This window comes from Notamacropus eugenii, chromosome 2, assembly GCF_028372415.1.
Source record: "Notamacropus eugenii isolate mMacEug1 chromosome 2, mMacEug1.pri_v2, whole genome shotgun sequence".
Classification (NCBI taxonomy): Eukaryota; Metazoa; Chordata; class Mammalia; order Diprotodontia; family Macropodidae; genus Notamacropus; species Notamacropus eugenii.
This window is the reverse complement of record NC_092873.1, coordinates 163,332,379-163,353,876: the sequence shown is the minus strand read 5'-3', so window position 1 is coordinate 163,353,876 and position 21,498 is coordinate 163,332,379. Positions and strand designations below refer to the sequence as shown.

At 39.1% G+C, this 21,498-nt stretch overlaps 1 protein-coding gene and 1 long non-coding RNA gene across 7 annotated transcripts in view; one reads left to right on the top strand and one right to left on the bottom strand.

The window, feature by feature from the left end:
- ANKRD6 (ankyrin repeat domain 6) overlaps window positions 1-1,078 on the bottom strand; it is a 95,936-nt gene extending 94,858 nt beyond the window's left edge. For all 6 annotated transcript variants that reach the window (XM_072642818.1, XM_072642821.1, XM_072642825.1 and 3 more), the window contains exon 1: window positions 938-1,078. In XM_072642818.1, the coding sequence (XP_072498919.1) occupies window positions 938-1,057 (120 nt within the window). In that variant the 5' untranslated portion in view covers window positions 1,058-1,078. The remainder of the gene's footprint in view (window positions 1-937) is intronic.
- On the top strand, window positions 1,065-18,114 carry LOC140526539 (uncharacterized). Its single transcript, XR_011974414.1, has 3 exons — window positions 1,065-1,170; window positions 15,507-15,590; window positions 17,675-18,114. It is a non-coding gene; the product is annotated as an uncharacterized lncRNA (long non-coding RNA).
- The last annotated feature ends 3,384 nt before the right edge of the window (window positions 18,115-21,498 follow it).

Genomic DNA, 21,498 nt, shown 5'->3' with positions numbered 1-21,498 from the left:
GAAAAGGGAGTGATTAAGAAATTATAGGGTTTCCCCCCTTTCTCTCAAACTCCTGACAGTTCAGCCGGGAGAGATTTGTCTACATATTTAACTAGTCTCCTACTTTATTACGTAATTTACCTTATATTGCTTTTTAATAAATTGTCCTTTAGACACAAGAGTTCTTAACCTGGCATCTTTAAACTTTGAACTTTTATATATATATATATATATATATATATATATATATATATATAGATAGATAGATAGATAGATAGATAGATAGATAGACAGACAGATAGATTGATATAGATATATGGAAATGTATTTCAATAGAATTGATTTAATTTGTAATTCATTTATTTTCTTTCATACATTTAAAAACGTGACTCTGAGGAGTCCACAAGCTCCAAAAGACTTTCAAAGGGGTCCATCACACAGATTCACGCAGATTCACACACACACACCCACACACCCCCCCACACACACCCTTAATATAGAATGAACTTTAATAAAATCAGATCACTGCAAATCTCCAACGACTACTATTTTATCCCTTAGTAGGGGGTAGGCAAAGCCCTATAAAGCTGATACACATTTTAAAGTTGGTTATCACATGGGTTTTACACTATATACTTTTATGTTCAATTATTTTTTGTCAGATACTGTTGACTTGTAAAATGAACAGAAGAGGAAATCCATACTGATTTTAAAAATCCATGTGATTTTTAATGCCTGCCAAATGTTAATTACAAGTAAATGAATATGAAAGACAGATAAAAACAGCAGTTTGAATCCCTTCCTTTTATCCCTCCCTTCCCCCACCAAAAAAAAAAAAAGGACAGAAAGAAAGAAGCAGCTTTTTTAAAGCTGTGAACCAAAAAGGACAGTCTTACAGACAATGGTAAGAGGTAGGCTAGTTCCCAGGGAATTTCTAAAGAGTTTTTCCTCTTGTTACCTTGGTAACGGCTACCTTGGCACCCTTGTTGATAAGCTGCACCACATTATCCGCTTGGCCTTTGTATGCAGCTATGAGAAGGCGTTCTGAAAGCACAGCGACCACATCCTGCTGGCTCATGAATTAGGAGAGAAAGGTTTTCGGGCAAGTAGTGGACAAGTTCCCGTCAGTTTCAAACAAAGCCTGCGACCCAGGCTGCCCACAGACAGATGTGTCTCCAACCTCACTGGAAGGTGAGTTTTATGACTATGCCATCTTCAGGACCTGTGGGTTACAAAACAAAATGGCCCTCAGTGTCATTCACCCTGTATCCCGGTTCCTACCACTTTATTTCTTAGGAGAGGACTCTTCCCAATTGCTATGTGGTGGGGGCTGTGAGTTACTAGCAAAGTAATAAAGGATTAAGGCAGGCCAAGCAAACGGGGGCCAGGGGGCCTAAAGCAATGGACATGATGGAATTCCCAGGATGGGTGTCCTGAAAATGAACAATCTCCTTTCTTTTCTTTCCTTTTTCAGAAACATTTTCCAACAGCATTCATCATTCACCATATAGCATAAAAAGCATTGCATGTAGGATCAGAGGACTTTAGATTCAATCCCAGCTCTCTTATTCACTCCCTCGTGCAATCTTGAGCTGGTCACTTAGCTTTTCTTGGCCTCAATTTCCTCATCTGTAAAATAAGAGGATTGGTTCAGATGACTTCTGAGGTTGCTTCCAATTCTAAATCTCTGATGTTACGATCCAGATCCTCATCAACTCTCATCTGGACAATTTCAATAGCCTCATGTCATTGGTCTTCCTGTATTTAGTCTTCTCCCTTTTCAATCTGTCCTCCATATAGCTGCCAAACTGATGTTCCTAAATCCAAGGTCTAACAATGTCACTCCCTGCTCCAAAAGCTTCAGTGGCTCCTCAGTACTTTTAAGTTAAATTATAAACTCCTCTGGCATTTAAAGCCCTCTAAAATCTGGCTCTAGTCTATCTTTTCAGACTGTTTCCATGCTATTCTCTGGCATTCACTATAACTGCTGTTCAGTCCTTTCAGTCTTGCCTGACTCTTCATAACCCCATTTGGAGTTTTCTTGGCAAAGATACTAGAGTGGTGTCGTTTTCTTCTCCAGCTTATTTTACAGATGAGGAAACTGAGACAACAGGGTTCAATGGCTTGCCCAGGGCCATACAGTTAATAACTGCCCTGAAACCAGATCTGAACTCAGGAAGATGAGTTTTCCTGACTTCAGGCCCTGCACTGAATCCACTGTGCCACCTAGCTGCCATTCATTCACTTACATATATGAGGCGAACCACTAGAGTGTTTACTTTTCTATACATAGCATTCTATTGTTTCTTTGTCTTTTAAGAGAATGCCTCCCCATGCCTGGAATGCTCTTTCCTCACCTTTGTCTCTTGGAACCCTACCTAACTTCAAGGCTCATTTCAAATGTCACCTCTTTCACAAAGTCTATTCCTGATTTCCCTAGTGGTTAGTGTCTGCCTTGCTCCACCCACGTATCTTGGGGGTATATATCCTGCATTTACTTATCTATAAACATTTGGTATTCCTTGGTAGAACATAAGTTCTTTGAGGGTAGGTAGTTGCATTTTTGGATTTGAATCCCTAGTATTATGTGCCTGGCATATAGTAGGCATGCAAATGCTTGACTGACTGGATGAGCCTATGACTATAGGAAGTACTACTTGACATTTCCGCTTTTGATTGCCCAGAGTCCAGACACAGATCCATAATGCTGCCTGGCTGAGATGTCATCTTTTTTTTGCCAGGAACATCTTCCAGTTTACTATACAGGGCAGAATTGTCTGTGTTTTGCTGGTATATTACCACCAAGCTCATTATACTCTCTGTCCTGTGTGTCATATGCTTATCACCAGACTTTACACCACATTAATCTAAAAATGCCACGAGTTAAAGATTCTTTCCTGAGGGTTTTCTCTGAGGGCAATAGCCATTTCTGTCCTTCCACCTTTATTCTCTATCACCGTGTAAAGTGCAAATAGAGTCCTACACAGTTAGCTCCTGCAACAATGTACTGGAAATAAAGCCCAAAGCTAGAATACTTTCTTTAATAAGTTTTATAACAAGTTCACACTGAAAAGAGTTTGGAGACTACCTTACTGCCAAAATGGAATTTCTATTTAGGCAAATGAAATGTGCACGGTAATGTGACTTTACCGTTAACAAATGGGAGATAAAAATCTTACTATAAACTACTTGCTGGGTATTGAGAAAGACAGCCTATCTCTGGGCAGCTAGAACCAGTAAGTAAATTTAGTTCCTCTTTCCACAAGCCTGCCAAAACAAACAGGATTTTACCTCTAAGAACCAAATCAGTTTTGTTTTGTTTTTGTATTTTAACTCAGCTCTCTCAAGACCAGTACTTCAACCAGTAAAGCAAACTCATAAACCCATGTTTAGATGCCTCATTTCCCACATCACTAACCTTGCACATCTCATAGGATGCTAGATGGGAATTGATGCAAATTTCAGAGTCCAATCTAGCATTTGCTACCCTGTGTCTGAACGCAGCAACTTCTACTGAAAGCAGCCCTGAGCCATAATTATAATAAAGCATCTAAAAATTAATTGTTTCATCAGATCACTTAAGTGGATTAATTTTCTCCTTTAAGAAAGGAGTGGCAGTTTAGGGGAAAAGAATACCCAATGGACCAATCCATCATTGCTAGGATTGTAGAGCAATTATAGTTTCTTTGTCTTTCAAAACAAACTTAAGAAACAAATAGGTGAAAGAATAGCTCAAAGGAAAAATGGTATGTCTCAAAACACATGACCCTTCATCACTGAGGCAAGTCAACAAGTTCTTACTCTGTGCCAAGTACTGTGCTAAGCACTGAGATACTAAGAAAGACCAAAAACCAAAAAAACCCAAAACCCAAACAAAGAAAAAAAGACCCCAGCCTCTGCTTTCAAGCACACATTCCAGTGGGGGGGGGGTCTTCACTGAACATTTCATTTAGAGAGATGTTCACATCTTTTGCTTTTGGTTATTGTCAGTTTAACAATCATGCAATTCAATCACTATGTAGCCAATTTCAAAGTATAACTGATTCTTCAGTTGTTAAATGATTCAGTCCTCTTACTCTTCTGCTTCATCTGCAGTGCAAAATATAGGTAGGGGTTATCAAGCAAAGGGAGACATGGGAGAATCTCTATACCTCCATCTGACTACGATAAGGTTTTAGAGTCTTTGTAGGTGACAGTTCTATATTCCTATTTTGCGCAGTAGGAGTGCAAACTAGCTGGGGATGGTCTGATGAATGACTTAGGTTTTTTCCTATCTCATTTTTCCTATAATCCCAAGAATAAAGCTTTCTCAATTTCAGGCTGAAATGCAAAGTGCATAATTACAATTAATTTCAAAATTATATCTAGAAATCCCTTTCCTTTCCACTAAACTGCATATTTTTTTTTTCTTAAGGGATTGTTGAACCATTTGAAAACATTTTTCCTTTTCCAAATATATGATGCAACCTCTCTTACATTCCATCAATTTGAAGCATATCCAGACTAAATACATTAAGTGTCCTTTTAAGCTATATGATTACATCTGGGATCAAAAAAACCTATACTGGGCTCTAATGGCTAGAAATAATACAAGGGTGTACAGTCATAGTACCATAGGTGAGCCCTATACCCCTAAAAACTTTATCTTTCATTTGGATACTTGTTATCCATATGTACTTACTAGCTCCTGGACGCATAAAGAACTGGAATTGGAGTAAGAAAGAGCTGAGTTCAAATGCTATCTTAGGTACTAACTGTATGACTTACTTAAAACTTGATATTTACTTGCCTCAGTTTCCACATCTGAAAAACAGGGATAATAACAGTATATAACTTGCAGGGTTGTTGTAATGAGATATGATCTCAAATGAGATGTGAAGTGGTTTGTATACCTTAAAGCATTAAAGAAATGCTAGCTGTTATTATTGAGATGAATATGTAGAGCTATCATCGGTCTCTTCTTTGACATAGATATCACAAACCAGCTTGTACAAATACTGTGACCAAAAAACTGAAAAGCCAACTTGCCATATTTAGCTCTTAGGAGGAACAATGTTCACCTGATTTCTGGGGTCTCACTAATATGTTCACTATGGGTTCAAGAGTCCATCCAAGCAAGTAAGCAGCCACACCTAGCAACAGACGAAATGGTTGAACAGAGAAAAAGAGAGCCTAGCAGAATCTATACCACTCTGCCAGGCGCTATGATTAAGACGTAACTACACTTACAGGTATGACCCCAAATTACCTAGTTAGTCTCATTTTTTTCTAACGGAGAGGCTTTCCATATAAAAAGGTGAATAACCTTTCAACACTGTCCCTTGCTGGTACAAGCCACATCACTATTATTTTTGTAAGTGACAAAAGGAACAACTGCCAGACACGTTAAAAGCAAAAATGTTAGTACTATTTATTGTTTTGTGCTTTAGAACCACTTTAAAACTCCCTAATCGACAAGACATCTTACTGAGTCAAAGACCATGCCACCCAGGTAACAGCCTGAGTACAATGCCAACAGAATTCTGCACTGTTTCCAGAATTGGTGGCAAATTCAGGACTTGAATTCCAGATGCCTGGGTCCCTGTTCAGTTCTATTGTAAAGAGCCAGGGTTTTCAAAAGCCAAGGTTGGAATCCTGGCTCAGCTATTTAACAGCTGTGTGACCTTGAGTCAGAGGCAACAGTGGCATGGCAGATAGAGGGCTGGCCTCAGGCAGGAAGAATGACTTTCACTTCTCTATCAGACTCGAACTGACTGGGTGACTCCAGACAGGTTCGCAAGGCAACTCTTCCAAACTTTTAATTTTGTAAAGCAGATGCTGATGTTCTTTCTAGCCTGAGCTCCTTAGGAGGTGCTTCCTATTCAGCTGAAATCACAGCTGCATTAAAAAATATGATCTTCACTTCATTGAGTCTCAAGTATCTTTATTTACAAAACAAGGGGAATGACTAAATTATAGGTGTCAGACCCAAGGCACACAACAAACCTCCCAAGAGTGGGCCAGAACCAGATGAAAATGGAATTGGGAAATGCTTAACAAAATAAATAAAAATGCAATGCAACATAGATAATTTTAATTTGTGGTTTTGTAAGTCAATATATAGCTTTCTCTTTGAGTTTGACACCTAAATGATATGACTACCTGGCCTCCTCCCATGACTGGAAAGTTCTCCTTGGCCTCCTGACTTCCTTCAAGACTGAGCTCAAATCCCACCTTGTGCAAGAGGCCTTTCCCAGTATCTCCCCCTCTGCACCCCACTGCCAGTGCATTCTTTGTGAGAATTACTTCCCATTTACACCATATATATCTTCTATGTCTATAGTTCTTTTCATGTCATCTCCCACATTAGTATGTAAGTTTGGCAAAGTCTATATTTTTACCTTTCTTTATATCCCCCCAGGAATTAACATAGGGTGCTGAATAGTAAGAACCACGCACTGGAGAGCACTAATAAATTAGGGTCATCAAACCCCTACTACCTTCATGGTAAGAGATGGAAGGATTAAATACACTCAGATTCAATCACTTCATTGTAAGGACAGCCATCACTCAACAAACGAGCTTATAAGAAGGTAGATGGAAAAGCCCTTTTTAATTCTACAGCATTTGACCTGACTCCTATGACCACAGTCTCATGTGGAAATGAAACAGTAGTACCCCACAGTTAGTGCTACAAGTCTCTCCCTTCAGGAATTCTAGAATATTTCCTTGCCTATCCTGCAAAAAAGCAGTCCTCAACTTTTTCTAATAATATATTTGGCTCCTGACTTGAAGCCTTCCAATGGGGGAGAAGTAGGGAGAAAGGGAAAGAAGTACTATAACAATCTGTGAACTCAGGTAAGGGAGAGTTGGCCTCAATGCCCAAACCTTCCCACACATCACTGGCAATGCTAGAGGCAAAGGATGAAGAAAATGTTATATAGCTGTAAGCTGTTCTCATCACAACCTTTCCCCTAACTCTTCCCCCTTTTGAAATAATAGTGAATAAAGCAGGGAGAAGAAGAAATAGGAAAGCAAGAGGAAATACAGGAAGAGAGGGAGTGGTAGTGTGACAAACTGGATGGAATTTAACCATTTCTCCCTGATATTGGGACATTCCCGTCCCCCCTCTTCTGATCTACTACAGTTAATTCCTTTAAATTTTAGGTATTTATCGGTTGCTTACTATGTGCATAGCATGTCTTTGTGAAAGTATAATTATCAGTAAAGATTTCTTTAAAAAAATCAATCTTTGCTTGCCAATAATTTCTTTTTGCCAAAGTCACTTTTCAACATGTTGCTCACTTCACAGTACCTGGGAGTAAAACCTTAAATATGAACATGCTCTCAGCTCATTAGGCAATAACATGTACATGTGCACCAATTCCCAAAGGTGCATAGGAGCCAGGGGAATGCAGGCAGGAGACTTGGGAGATTTTGCTTCCTTCTTCTATTATAATAAATATTGTCCTCTCTTTCCCTCTCCCCCCACTACTCATCACTGCTGCTCAATCTGTACCCACTCTTGCATCCCCCTCCCTAGTTACGTTATATATATGCGCAAAGGAGAGTCACCTAGTTCTAACTGGCAGCAGCGTGATCTGTTTCCTCTTTAAATGAACAGCCACAGACGTCTGTGGAGACTGTCTTTGTCTCCTTCTAAGAGTTTTACAATCTATTCTCTGAGGACCCGATATCTAGAAGCAGTTATATGGAATCTCCCGAAAGATGTTTCAAAAGAGACATGCAAACAAAAATCCTTCGCAGGCATTATGCATGCTACAGTCACAAATATCCATTTATTATCCAGTAAAAGATGGCTAGATATCACCACCAGTTAATGAAAACTACAGCTTTCCACCTGCTGCTGCAAGCTCTGCATAAAGACCGATTATACTTACTTTCTGGGGGTCCTTGTCCCCCTCTCTACATCTTGCTCTCTCTTCCCTGATTACTGCAGTAAATTCTTTCCTGGAGAGATCATTACCCTCCTCAGACTATCATGCTCGGTGGGTCCAGAGTGATTTATGTTGGAGCTCTTGCTGCTTGTTCCCCATCCCACATTTAGCCTCTTTTGCTAGTTGATTAACAGACGTCTAAAGGCACATTAAGATCTCCATTAGCCTTGAGATGTTTTGTGGCTTCCTAGTGCACTCTCCACATCTGAAGTCTGGGATCTCTTGACATTTGTTGAGCTGTACTCGTTCTCCAGCACCCACCACACAAGACCTGTAACATTCTTTTCACTGGCTGGATTAATTCACAATTCAGCATGATGCACTTGAAGGAAGCCCAGCTGAGTGAGAGACCAAGTTTTCATTCCTCTGGTGGTAAAATACATGGGGGTGGAGAGAAGAGAGTGCATGTGTGTCTGAAGGAGAGTCAATAAAGGGGTCAAAAAACTGTAGTGAATCATCCTCTCGCAAACACTTTGGGGGAAAAAACCTGCGACTGCTCATCCACACAACAGATATACAGAAACTCCACCCTTCACAGCTGGGAGTAAACGGCAAAGTGACTGCACCAACGCAGGCAGACAACACTCTGGCCATGCAGCACTTCTCAGACATTTGTAATCCACAGTTTGCCTCTAGAAAATCTTCTCTAGATAATTTCCATTTGGAAGCATGCTGAAGGGGAATATAAAGGGACTGGGGCTGGAAATACCACTATTGCCATTCAGACTTTTTAAATGTTAAATAAAGCCACTTTCACTGGCACTAACACCCAGTCTGCACTGAGTTTCTAATTAGCTTAGACTGAAGCATCAGAAAACTAATTTTTCAGATTAAAAAACATAGGAAGTGACAGGATAGCTAGATTGGCTCAAATAGATTTCCCCACTTTTTATTCTAATTCAATTCAAATCAGTTCAATTCAATCCCACAGATGTTTATTGGATGCCAACCAAGTACCAGACACTGTGCTAAGCCCTGGAGATAACAAATACAAATCAGTGTTAATCAATAATAATCAATCAATAACAGTCCCTAACTCAAGGAGTTTCCATTATATTGAATGGGAAACATCATGCAAAAGGAAAATTTAATGTATAACAGCTAATTTCCAAGTGAAGGGTACTACTTTGGGGACAGGGGAGGGAGGGAACAGAAGAGACTGCACATGGGAGGAAGAGGCAACTGAGCTGAGCTTTTCTCCCAATTTTTAAAAAACATTTTTATTTAAAGTTTTGACTTCCAAATTCTTCCCTTCCTCTTTCCCCCCTCAACCCCATCCCTGAGATGGTAAGCAATTAGCTATAGGTTGTACCTATGCAATTATGTAAAACATTTCCGTATTAGTCATTTTGTGCATGAAGACTCAAATAAAAGAAAAAAAGTGAAAGAAAGGGAAAAAGAGCATGCTTCAGTCTGTATTCCACCAATATCCATTCTTTCTCTGGAGACAGACTACGCTTCATCATTAGTCCTTTGGGATTGTCTTGGATCTTTGTATTGTTGAGAGAAGTTAAATCACTCACACCTCTTCATTGAGTAATATAACTGTTACTGTATACGATGTTCTCTGGTTCTATTCACTTTGCTACGCATCAGTTCATGTAAGTCTTTTCAGGTTTTTATGAAATCATCCTGCTTGTCACTTCTTATAGCACAATAATATTCCATTACAATCATATACTATATATCATGGCCATCCCCCAACTGATGAGCATCCCTCTCATTTCCAATTCTTAGCCAACTCAAAGAGTTGCTATAAATATTTTTGTACAAATAGGTCTTTTTCTCTTTTTTCTTATATCTCTCTGTGATATAAACCTAGCAGTGGAATTGCTGGATCAAAGGGTACGTATAGATTTATAGCCCTTAGTTCCAAATTGCTCTCCAGAATGGTTGGATCAGCTCACAGTTCCACCTACAATGCATTAGTGTTCCAGTTTTCCCACAATCCCTCCAACACCCAACTGTTTCCTTTTTTGTCATATTAGTCACTCTGATAGGTATGAGGTGGTACCTCAGAGTTGTTTTAATTTGCATTTCTCTGATCAATAGTGATTTAGAGCATTTTTTCATATGACTATAGAGCTTTAATTTCTTCTTCTGAAAACTGCCTATTCATAGCCTTTGACCATTTATCAGTTGGGGAATGACTTATATTTTTATAAATTTGGTTCAGTTTTCTATATATTTGAGAATTGAGGCTTTTACCAGAGATACTTGTTGCAAATTTTTCCCCCAGTTTTCTGTTTTCCTTATAATTCTGGTTGCATTGGTTTTGTTTGTGCAAAAACTTTTAAATTTTATATAATCAAAATTATCTATTTTACATTTTGTAATGCTCTCTACATCTTCTTGAGCTGAGTTTTGAAGGAAGAAAGTCTGTAAAGTGAAGGTGAAGGGGTAGTACATTCCAGGCATGAGGTACAACATGTGCAAAGGTACAGATATGGGAGATCAAATGTTGTATGTGAAATACAGCAAGCAAGCTAACACCAGATTATCAGCTGTAACATAATCAGAAGATAAGCTGAACCCCCTGATGAGTAAGAGAAACCTGCTGAGAACCTACTGTGTGTCCTCTACTTTCCTTAGCCTAGCAACTCACTTTAGTTTTTCTGAATGTAAAATATGGCTAAGACAATAAGTTCAGATTCTGCCACAGGAACTGTGTTCATTCCATCACCTGGTTTGCTACTAACCAGAAAGAAAGTTGCAATATCCAGCTGGAAGGGTATTAGGGAATCTGGCCTTCATTGATGAAATAAGTTCTACAATAGAAATATAACCACAAGCCTAAGTGGTTTTGACTTTTTTCCTTACTAGGTCACCTGGTCACTCCCTTTCACAAATCTTAACTGGACATTCCTTTCTTTTAAGAAGACTTGCCCCTATATCCAGGGAGTATAATCATACTATGTTGTTGTCCAGTTGTTTTCTGTCATGTCTGACTCTTCATGGGGTTTTCTTGGCAAGGATACTGGAGTGGTTTGCCATTTTCTTCTCCAGCTCATTTTTACAGATGAACAAACAGAGGTAAAGAGAGTTAAGTGACTGGCCCAGGGTCATAAAGCTAGTAAGTCTCTAAGGATAGATTTGAACTTGGGTCTTCCTGACTCTAGGGTCAGTTCTCTATCCACTGCACTACCTACTCACCTCATAATCATACTACTCTCAGTGTAAGGGCTCAGAATGGGAGTCAGACAAGTTGGATTCTAGTTCCAGTTGTGCCACTACCTGTATGAACTTGTACAATTCACTTAACCTCTGAGGGCTTTAGTTCTCTTATCTGTAAAATGGGAAGGGAGGCTGGAATAGATGATCTCTAAGGTATAGTCTCTCTTTGAAATGGGAACTGACAAAGATGAAATCACGGATCTTTTGAAACCCTAAAGTAAGAAACAAGACATTTATTTGATCTTTGACAAAATTAACCTCCTTTCCAGATGACTATCACGAGACTGTTTCATCTGATGACAATAATATTAATAATAATAATGATAACTAGCACTTATATAGCACTTTAAGGTCTGCAAAGCACTTTACAAATATTATCTCATCTTACCTTCACAGTAGCACTGAAGGGTGGGTATGATTATTATTCATTTAACAGATAGGGAAACTAAAGCTCACGAAGCTAGTATGTGTCTAATGCAGGAATTAAACACTGCTCCTCCTATGAGCCTCGGGCCAGTGTTCTTATCCACTATTCCCCCTACCTGCTTCTCCTCTCATTTTTTTGGACAAGTAATTCTGGCCAGCCCTTACAACCATAGAAATATGAGCAACCAGAAACCAGAAATTTCAGATTCCTAAAAATATGCCAGCATTATAGGACTCTGATGACATTTTTCTTTGTTTTAAACAAAAGCTAGGTAACACAGGTAGGGAAAAAGTTACTTGAAAATTCCAATCCCTTTATTTGCTACAAATGAACAACTCAATTAATTTAAAACATTTATTAAGTACCTACCATATTCAAGGTTCTGAATAAAACCAAAAAACTGTCAATGACAGTCTTACCTTCATGAAACTTACATTCCATTAGGAAGGAAATGGAAATAGAGAATCTATCCAGAGAATATATGCAGATAAACATAGTGCAAAGTAGGGGATGGTGGTGGTAAAAGAGAAGTCCATACAAAGTACTCTAAGATAATGAGAGTATGGAGACAACACTTTTAATCACAGAGATCTTATGGAAGGCTTCACATCTGAGCTCAACCTTGGTGGAAGGAAAAAGATTCTAAATAGTGAGATGAGGAGGTACCGCATCCCATCCCAAAGATGAGGCATAGTGAAGTTGAGGTACAGCTAGTATTAGTCTAGTATAGCTAGAACATAAAGTAGATAAGTGGGAAAGAAGGTTATAAAAGTAAGCTGAAAACAGATTATGGGCTTTATATACCAGCAGTTGCAAAAAAAGGGCTGAATTAGGGGGCAGGAATAGTCATGTTTGAATAGTCATGTTCTCCAAAAGGGATGTTCTCCAAAGATATTGCAGAGGCACAACTGATAGGATTTAGGATTATAAATTTAGAGTTTAAAAGGTCCATATGTGAGATCTCATCCAGTCCCATCATTTTACAGTTGAAGAAACTGAGGTAGGAAATGTGATAATGCACTCATTAAGGTTAAGTATGAAATGACTAAACCTGGATTTATGCCCAGGTCTTCCAACTCCAACACTGCTTCCACTCTTCCACATTTGCAATGTTTGGGCATACATATAAGTGCTTGCTTTAAAGTCAGAGTTTAAAAGGACAGCATGTCCAGTGGTTTTGAGGTGAGTAACACAGAAAGTTTTGCAAGAGGTATTGCTGAACTTCTTTGTTTAGTTGGAATAGAAGCTTAGAAGCCAGAGTTAAAGGAGGAAAAGAACAGTAAGATCATCAGGGGCTAGTTTATAGATGGCTTTAAGGTCTGAAATCAGGAGTTTTAGTTGGATCTGCAAGACAACTGCTAGAAGGCAATACAAGCTTCTGAGTGGTGATCATAACAACAGTCTAGGAGGATGATTCTTGCTTTTTCACAGACGCTAGAAGCAAGAACGCTGTCATCATATTACATTCACTGTTAGATTCATCGTTTATAACTTTTTTGGCTTCATACTTCTCACAGCCCTTGGCTGCCAGGGATTGTTTCACTGGCTGGTTTAGGCCAAAGCTGCATATACCAATGTCAAATTGATATACAGCACAATATTTTTAAAAATCAGTCTACTCTCTCCCCCAGAATACATCATCTGCTTTCACACTCTGAACTTTTGCTTACAACTCTTTCCTCTATCTATTTAGATTCTACTCACACTTCAAGACTCATTTCAAATTCCGCTCCTTCCATAAAGCTTTGCCACACAACTCTAACCCATGGTAGCTTAATAATTAATCACATACTGCCTTGTGTCATTTGTGTTGAACTGATATTTATCATTTGAATAACAATTTCTATTAATGAAGAGGGTATGTTTTAATTTTATATATATATATATATATATATATATGAATATATATATATATATGTATGTATGTATGTTTTAGCCATAAGTAAAGAAAAACAAACCTCCTAAATGAGATCCATAATCATTCAAAAGAGTCTGGCCTAACAATTCACTCGGTAATAACCAAGTGGATAAAGAATGCCTGTTGTTCAGACTATGATATGCATCTGGATTGCTGGTCAGTGCATACATCTTAGATAAACATAGCACAAGTATAATTGTTGTGGGCAGCTAAATGGTGCAGTGGCTAGAACACTGGATTCAGAATCAGGAAGACTCATCTTCTTGAGTTCAAATTCAGCCTCAGACACTTTGCAGCTATGTGACCTTGGGCAATTCATTTACCAGTTCTTTATCTGTAAAATGAGCTGGAGAAGAAAACGGCAAGCCACTCTAGTACCCTTGGCAAGAAAACCCAAATGGGACCATGAAGAGTTTGACACAATTGAACAATAACAATTATTGTGGGTACAGCTCTAAAGTCAGGCTGAACGTTGGAATAAAATGAGGCACTCGCTCACTCACTGGATGTTCAACAAAGAAGTTTACTTGGCCCTAACAAAGCAAAAATATGCAACAAGGATACAGTGGCACTTGGCTCCTCTGGACATAGCTCCTCTTGTCTCCATCGGGAAATGGCCTCAAGGTATAGCAAGCAAATTCTGTGGTCTCAGGCACCCATCAAGTCTGATAGGAGACCTCATGGCTTGGGCTTTTTAGTGGCCCTAGGCCAGGAAGTTGTTTCAGAGAAGTTAGAACCAATCAGGTTTCAGGCAGGGGTGGGGGCCCAGGGAGGCCTTCACCAGGGAAGCAGCTAGAGAAGTTGGGTCTCAAGGAAGATGCAGGTGAGGCTATTTGTATGGAAGATATGTCAGGGTAAGGGAAGTTACATCAGGAAACTGCTGTCCCACCACAACAACATGCTGGAACCAGAGGTAAATGGGAGAAAAAAGAGGTAGATGGCATTTGGGAGACTGTATCTGCTTTTAATGAGCCCAAACTTCTTCCTGAAACAAAGGCCCCTCTCTTAAAACAGTAATATTTTTTCAGCACTGTAATATGGCTAACAAAGCAAGGAATGTCACAATCTTCGAAGAACTGAAGTTCTAAGTTACACAAAGACAATGGAGAGACTTGTGGTGGGAAAGAAAAGGTTGCAGCATTATGGGAGAACTATCTATATAAGAGAAGTATCATAAAATACATCACCAGAGAGATGAATGACAAGAAAAGGAGGTGGGCTGATCATTCAGGGAGCCCAAAAGATACTGGTTGGCTAGCCTGTGTATTCCATTAGTATCCAAGCAATGTCAAGAGATTTAAAAGAAGACTTCACAGAAGTGGACCCCTGCTGGGGGAATTACACAGGATGAGAAGGCATTAGAAGGGTTGTGAGCTTGATCACTGGAAAGAATACCTCCACAAATGAGATCACAGGTTATTATATTAGAAATCACAAAGGAGTCTTAGGCCTATGATGCCAACTCAATACAGATGTGATCAGTGAAGAGCCCTCCACAGTAATGCCAACATTTCCCTCCCCTTTTATGAAGGAGTTAAAAGACACTTGCTGACCAAGTACTACTGCTTTAATGCACCACTGATTCTCCAGTTCAATTCAGGTTCTTCCAGTTTCCAGCTTTAGAATGTTTTAGAAAGGGGCAACACTTGTAATGTACCAAAAGCCAGTTGTACAAACCCTGGACTAGTCATCAAAAACCTATGGACCAAGCGGAGTATGGTGTGGTGGTGCATGCATGTAGTCTCTGTTTCTAGGTAGGAGTTGTAAGCTGCAGTGAGTCTAAAGCCAACTAAGTGTCTACACTAAATCTGGCACCAGCATGATGGCCCTCAGCATCATGGGACCACCAGGTGTCTAAGGAGGGGCAAATTGGCTTATGTCAGAAGACAAATGAGGTCAAAACTTCCAGTGGAGGGAGGGTAAGGAAAGAAGGAAGGAAGGAAGCGGGAAAGGAAGGAAGGAAGGAAAATACACTCTGTGAACTCTGTAATGAAGAAACTATATTAGTGGAAATGAGGAGATCAGGACCAACATGTTTGTCCACCTCAGTATCTTCCCTCTTTCTTTCTAGGTGACTCAAACTATAGGTCTCCATCCTTCATGTCAGAGAAGAGAAAACAGCATAGGGGAAGAAAAGAAAAAGAGAAAGAGGGAGGTAAGTTCTTTCTCCCTTGTTCCCCTCCATATAAAATGTGCTGTATTATAATACCTCAGTTCTCCTACCCTCAAGAAAGCCAATTCTAACTTTTTAAAGAATGGTTCCCAATCAATGACCTGATGCCTGTCAGCACCAATACGATGGACAGCACCACAGCTAGCATGAGAATTTCCTGGCCTCCATGTGCCATCTGGCCTCCACAAATTATCAATTCAGTTCAATTTCGCAAATATATAGTAAGTGCCTACTATGAGTTAGATGCTAAGAATGAAACAGCAAAATGAAAACCAGTCCCTGATAAAAACAGAATAATCCCTACCCTCATATGGAACTTGCTTAGTTTACTTTGTTATAAAGAAATTTGGTTTTCTGAGAATTCATTCGCTGAAGCATATATTTACTATTTGTGTGGTTATATGCTTATTTATATCTTACTACTTAACTAATGTGCTTAATAACTGTATGTAGAATGATGAAACCTTAACCCCCATCATGGACTGAATTTCTTTACTTTTAGTTGTCAGTAACAATTCTCATTTCTGAAGAGTTTTGTAAACATCCATGTGGTAGCATAGACACAGTCACCTTGAGTTTCAGAGTTCTACTGTATTCCTTGCACACACTTTTCAATGATGTTGGAACAAATAAGTTTCTGAGATTCTGTGCAAAGTAAAAACAGATCGTAGGGAAGCAAATATTTCTAAAGGTTAGTAAATGCAATATAAACCAGCTTACAAAAATGTCTCTCACAATAAGTTTCCCACTACTTTTCTAGATACTGCACATTTTTTTATCCCCTTAAATTTTTTTATTCCCGGAGCGTTGTATAGTACCTGACACATAGTAGGGGCTTAGAATTAATGATGATAGTTCAAGGACAAAGTTCTTTTCAAACTGTACTGTTCTGATCTCTATTTTGAGATACCTGTTTTATACAGTGACTCTGCTGCAGCAGCATATTAACTACCTACTTTCTTTTATTGTGGAGAAACTTATCACATATACTTGTCCTTTACTTTGCTTTCCCTAACCCACATTACTCCCTCCAATAATAAACTTTTTTCCCCAAAGCACGACTATCAGTGAGTGTGTCCTACTTAGATAACATTTATACAAAACAAAATCTATCATACGAGAGGACATTGTGGAGCTTTCTGGAAACCCAGATGTATTCACTGCTGAAGTTGTTTAGGGTGAATATCTTCTCTACAGTAACAGTTAGATTACTTTCCTCTCTCTTTACCCTTTATTCTGTGGGCTAGGGGCAGAAGGGAAATCTGTATGTATATTCATGTGCATGTACATTCTTAGAGTGTGTGCTTCCTATGCATCTGGATGAAAAGAGTGGCATTTATAGCAGTGGACTAAGTATCTCAGCTCAGAATTTCATGTCTTAAAACCAACTGGTAAAAGGTAGGTTTCTCAAATCCATGCCAATATAAAATTCTCCTTCTGACTTGCACCTCACTGCTTTCTTAATCACAAGGGATTTTCTATCCCTTATTCAGAGCATAATATGAGTCAGCACTTTACGACAAGCTAAAGCTCCATTGGGATCAAATGTACCTGGGGACACAGGGGAGACTATGCCAAAAGTCTATTAGGCCAAAAGAAGTTGTAAAATAGCTTTAGAATTCTGGGAGATTACAATCAGAGACTGTTGGACCATATGTATGCACTCAGCTGAGACACATGTGATTCTTCGTGTACAACAGTGACCTCCATCTGTGTCTGCCTTTAATCTCATGCCAGTTTCAATCCCCTACTGGACTACAGTCTGGGTAAACAAAATGATGAGGAGATTTCAAATTCATTATCATGGGCTGATTGTCTTTTAGCCCAATTAACTTTAGATCTAATCTTCCTAAGCTTAGTTATGATCAGTTTCTGCTCTTTCTTATTTTTTGAAGAAAAAAAAGGAGAAAGATTTATTGTAGCCATTCCCACTGAAAACAAAACAGGTACCCACAGATTGAGAAAAAATTAAACAAACTGTGATTTATGCATGTAATGAAATATTGCTGCACCTAAGAAATGAATATGAATACTGAGTTTTTGTTATATATATATTTTTACAATAGCCATTTTCTGAGCCATTTTTCTCAACTGAAAGAAAGAAAAGGCTAACACGCAAACCAACAAAGCAACCATGTCTGACAGCACTTGCAACATTCTGCACCTCTACAGTCTGCCTTCCCTCCCCCTGGCAGAGGAGGGGGACCATACTGAAAAAGGATCCATTTTAGCCTCCATTCTTCAGAACTAAGATTGCTCATTACAATAAATCTGAGTTCAGCTACATCTTAGCGTTGTTTTCATGTACATTATAGACCTTCTGTTTAACTGCTTTGAATTTTTTGTGCTTATTTTCTTTCTATTTGTTCTGCATGTGTGTCCTTGTTGTCTCCCCAAGGAGAATGTAAACATCTTTGGAGTAGGATTGTTTCATTCATTGTTTTTCTATTCTTAGCAGTGTCTGGCACACGGTAAACACTAAATAAACACTCCATGGGTTGACTGATAGGAGTCCTGCTTTATTTGTTCTCAAATCTGCTTTACAATCTTCCTAGGTTTCTATGAAATCTCCAAGTTCATAATTTCTTAGGGTTGTGATGACATTCCATTATACCCTTAGGCTACAATATTTGGTTGTTCGTTATTAGAAACCCACCTACTTTGATTCCAGTCCTTTGTTACCATAAGGAGTGCTATCTCTTTTCCTAACAAAACATAGTCTCTTGTTGAAACTGAATATATATTTTAAAAGTTTTTTAAAAGTCAGTGTTAGTTATCCATCACCCAATCACTTTAAAGCAACTATTATGTACCAAACACATTGCTAGCCCCTGAGACTACAAATATAATGAATGAAATAAATCCTACTCACAAGGAGTGTACGTTCTAATGGAGAAGACAACAAGGAGTGGTGATGTTGCTGCTGCTGATGATAAAGATGATGATGGCCCCTTTTTAAGCTTGGCAAGGTGATTTACAAATATTACTTTATTTTATTCTCACAACAACCCTGAGAGATAGATACTATTATTACCCCTATTTTATACATGACAAGCTGACAAGTTAAGTAACTTGCCCAGGGTCACAGGTCCTGCTTTGAAGGAAGTGCTGGCAATGGGAACATCAGATTAGGAGTGCTGGGGAAGGAGGGACTGTAGATCCTTTTTATAGAGCAGTGTCCAAGATCGCTAGTCTGAGGGTAGTGGAGAAGCAGGACCCAGGAAGGAAGGCTTCACCTTTCATCTTGCCAAGATGGGCAGGACACTAAGAAACTGAGAGGCTCTGTAAGAAGGAATGTCAGTAGCACTCACGCGAAGGAAAAGCTGGTCATGGAGAGTGAAATGTGGAGAATAAAGAGGAACATCCACGGTCAATCTGAGTCTGAGTCTGGATTTGGACTTCCTAAATAGGCTACGCAAAGGCTGCATGCAATATGTAGCCTATGGTCTTCCTAACTCCAGGGCCAGTTCTCTGTCCGCCAAGCCACCTACCTGCTTCCTGTATGTGTACAGGATAAATAGAAAGATAATCAATATATTGTAGTTAATATAGTTATTTTGAGAGGGACAACATTAGCAACTGAGGGGATAAGGAAGGGCTTCACCTAGTAGTGGTTTATAAGTTTTGTCTACTAAATTCCTCAGTGCGTAATCATTCTAAGTACATCAAATTACACCGTTATTTGCCTGAATTATCCTCAAATAAAATGCTATCATCTGTTCGACCAGGAACTCAGAGCAGGTCCTAAAATGGTGACAGTAGGGATAGAAAACACACTAACTCTGCACTGCTTTTTTTATGCCAAGTTTTAGCCCCAGAGATGTTAATTTTCATGCACTTAAAGCTTCCTTAAAGTGCTCAGCTCTCTTGAGACTTGGTTCTACTGATTATCATGCGGTATTATTATAAAGTAATTTTTAAAGAAAACATATTTAATTGGCTCAACGTCAGAATCCTGTAAGAAATATCTTTATCCTCTGGAAATTATTAAGTATTTGTAATCCTTTTATACAGAATCACAGCTGGAGGCTTTAAGGAAAACACTAGAGACCTCAGTTTTTCTGGGATAAAGGTACAGTAGAAAGAATAGTGTATTTGCCATCAAGAGACCTGGGTTCAATTATTGGCACTGCTAACTACTTGTGTAATCTTAGGGAAGTCACTTCCACTCTCAATTTTCATCACTTCTACAATGATGAGGCTAGACCCAACGATCTCTAAGCTTCTCTCCAGTTCTAAGTCCTATGATCTTGGAGCTATCTGTTCACCCAGGGGCATAACATATTGCATCCATAATGAGAAAGGTCAGACCTAATATTGAACCTCTCCACAGTTGGGGAGTAAGCTATCATCAATTACCAGTTTTTAGATGTAGCAAATGCAAAAATTCTATAAAATACAGAAATATAAATATGGCAATTCAAAGCAGTTTAGTGGGAAATCACTTTCATAAGCTTCCAACCCCTTTGTTTCTTATCTGTCTTGGAGTCAGTCCTCCCTGATGCCCCTTCTTATTCCCCACATTTCACTCTCCATAAAAAAAAAAAACAAAGTCAAGTGCAAGTCATGTCATTATTTCTCTGATGGCATGGTCTTCTTCGGCAATGAAGGACGAACACACACACACAACCGGCTTTTTCCTTCCTGCGAGTGCTACAGACATATTCCTTCTTATGGAGACTCTCATTTTTTGGCATCCTACCCTCTTGGCACATGAAAGGTGAAGCCCTCCTTCCTGGGTCCTACTCCTCCACTACCCTCAGACTATCTAACAATCTCAGAGACTACTCTATAAAAGGACCCACAGTCCCTCCTGCCCCAACACTCCTGATCTGATGTCCCCATTCCTGAACACTTCCTTCAAAGCAGAAAACTGATGAATTTTTCCCATCACATCATGAAGAGTTAGTTGTCAACTAAAACAAAAGAGGGTTTCAATAATTATTGGTAGAAATATCATAGAAGTGTACACTCATAACTGGAAGGAGCTTTGAAGGCCATCTACCACCAGGTCTCTCATTTTAAAGATGAGGAACTTAAGGTCCAGAGTGTAATGTTAATGAGAGTTAAAGATCTTAATAGGATTAAAAGGAGATTGATTAGAGGAGGCTTATTTTGTAGGAACGCCTACATCTTTTGTTAATTAATGAGGCACTGGGCCATAAGGGTCATGCCCTCCAGCTCTGAAAAGTGTGTGTGTGTGTGTATGTGTGTGTGTGTGTGTGTGTGTGTGTGTGTGTGTGTGTACATATCTATCTATTTATCTATCATATATCTAGATATCTAGATAGATATAGCTGTGTATATATACATATACATGTATGTATATACACACATATACATACATGTATGTATGTATATATATGTGTGTGTATATATGTATGTATATATTTGTGCGTATATGTGTGTGTGTGTGTGTGTGTGTGTGTGTGTGTGTGTGTGTATATACACACACACATATACCCTCTGAGGTGAGGTTTTGCTTTGGGGCTTACTCTTTGGAAGAACAGATGAGACTTTGGGTAGCTATTAAAAAGCCTCTCCCCTCCTCCCCTCTCCCTCTCCTTCCTCCCTCCCTTCTCTCTCCCCTCCTCCCGGCTTTGAAAATCCAGATGTTGGTGCTTCTCTCTCTGGTAACTATGTATGCATGTAACGTCAGACAGTTGATCTGTCTGTTGATGTCTGACATATGTATTGCTTATGGTCGGACAGTCAGAAGCCCTGTCTGCTGGTCTTTATTTCTTTGCTTGTATTTTCTCTGTTGGTGAATGTAAGTAAGGTAGGTTGTTGACGCCCACCAAAAATTGCTTTCCTTTTAGAAAAGATGATCTAAGAACCTGTACAGCAGGCCCTCCTGTGTATGCTGGGGTGCTTGGTCAGCTTGGGTTTC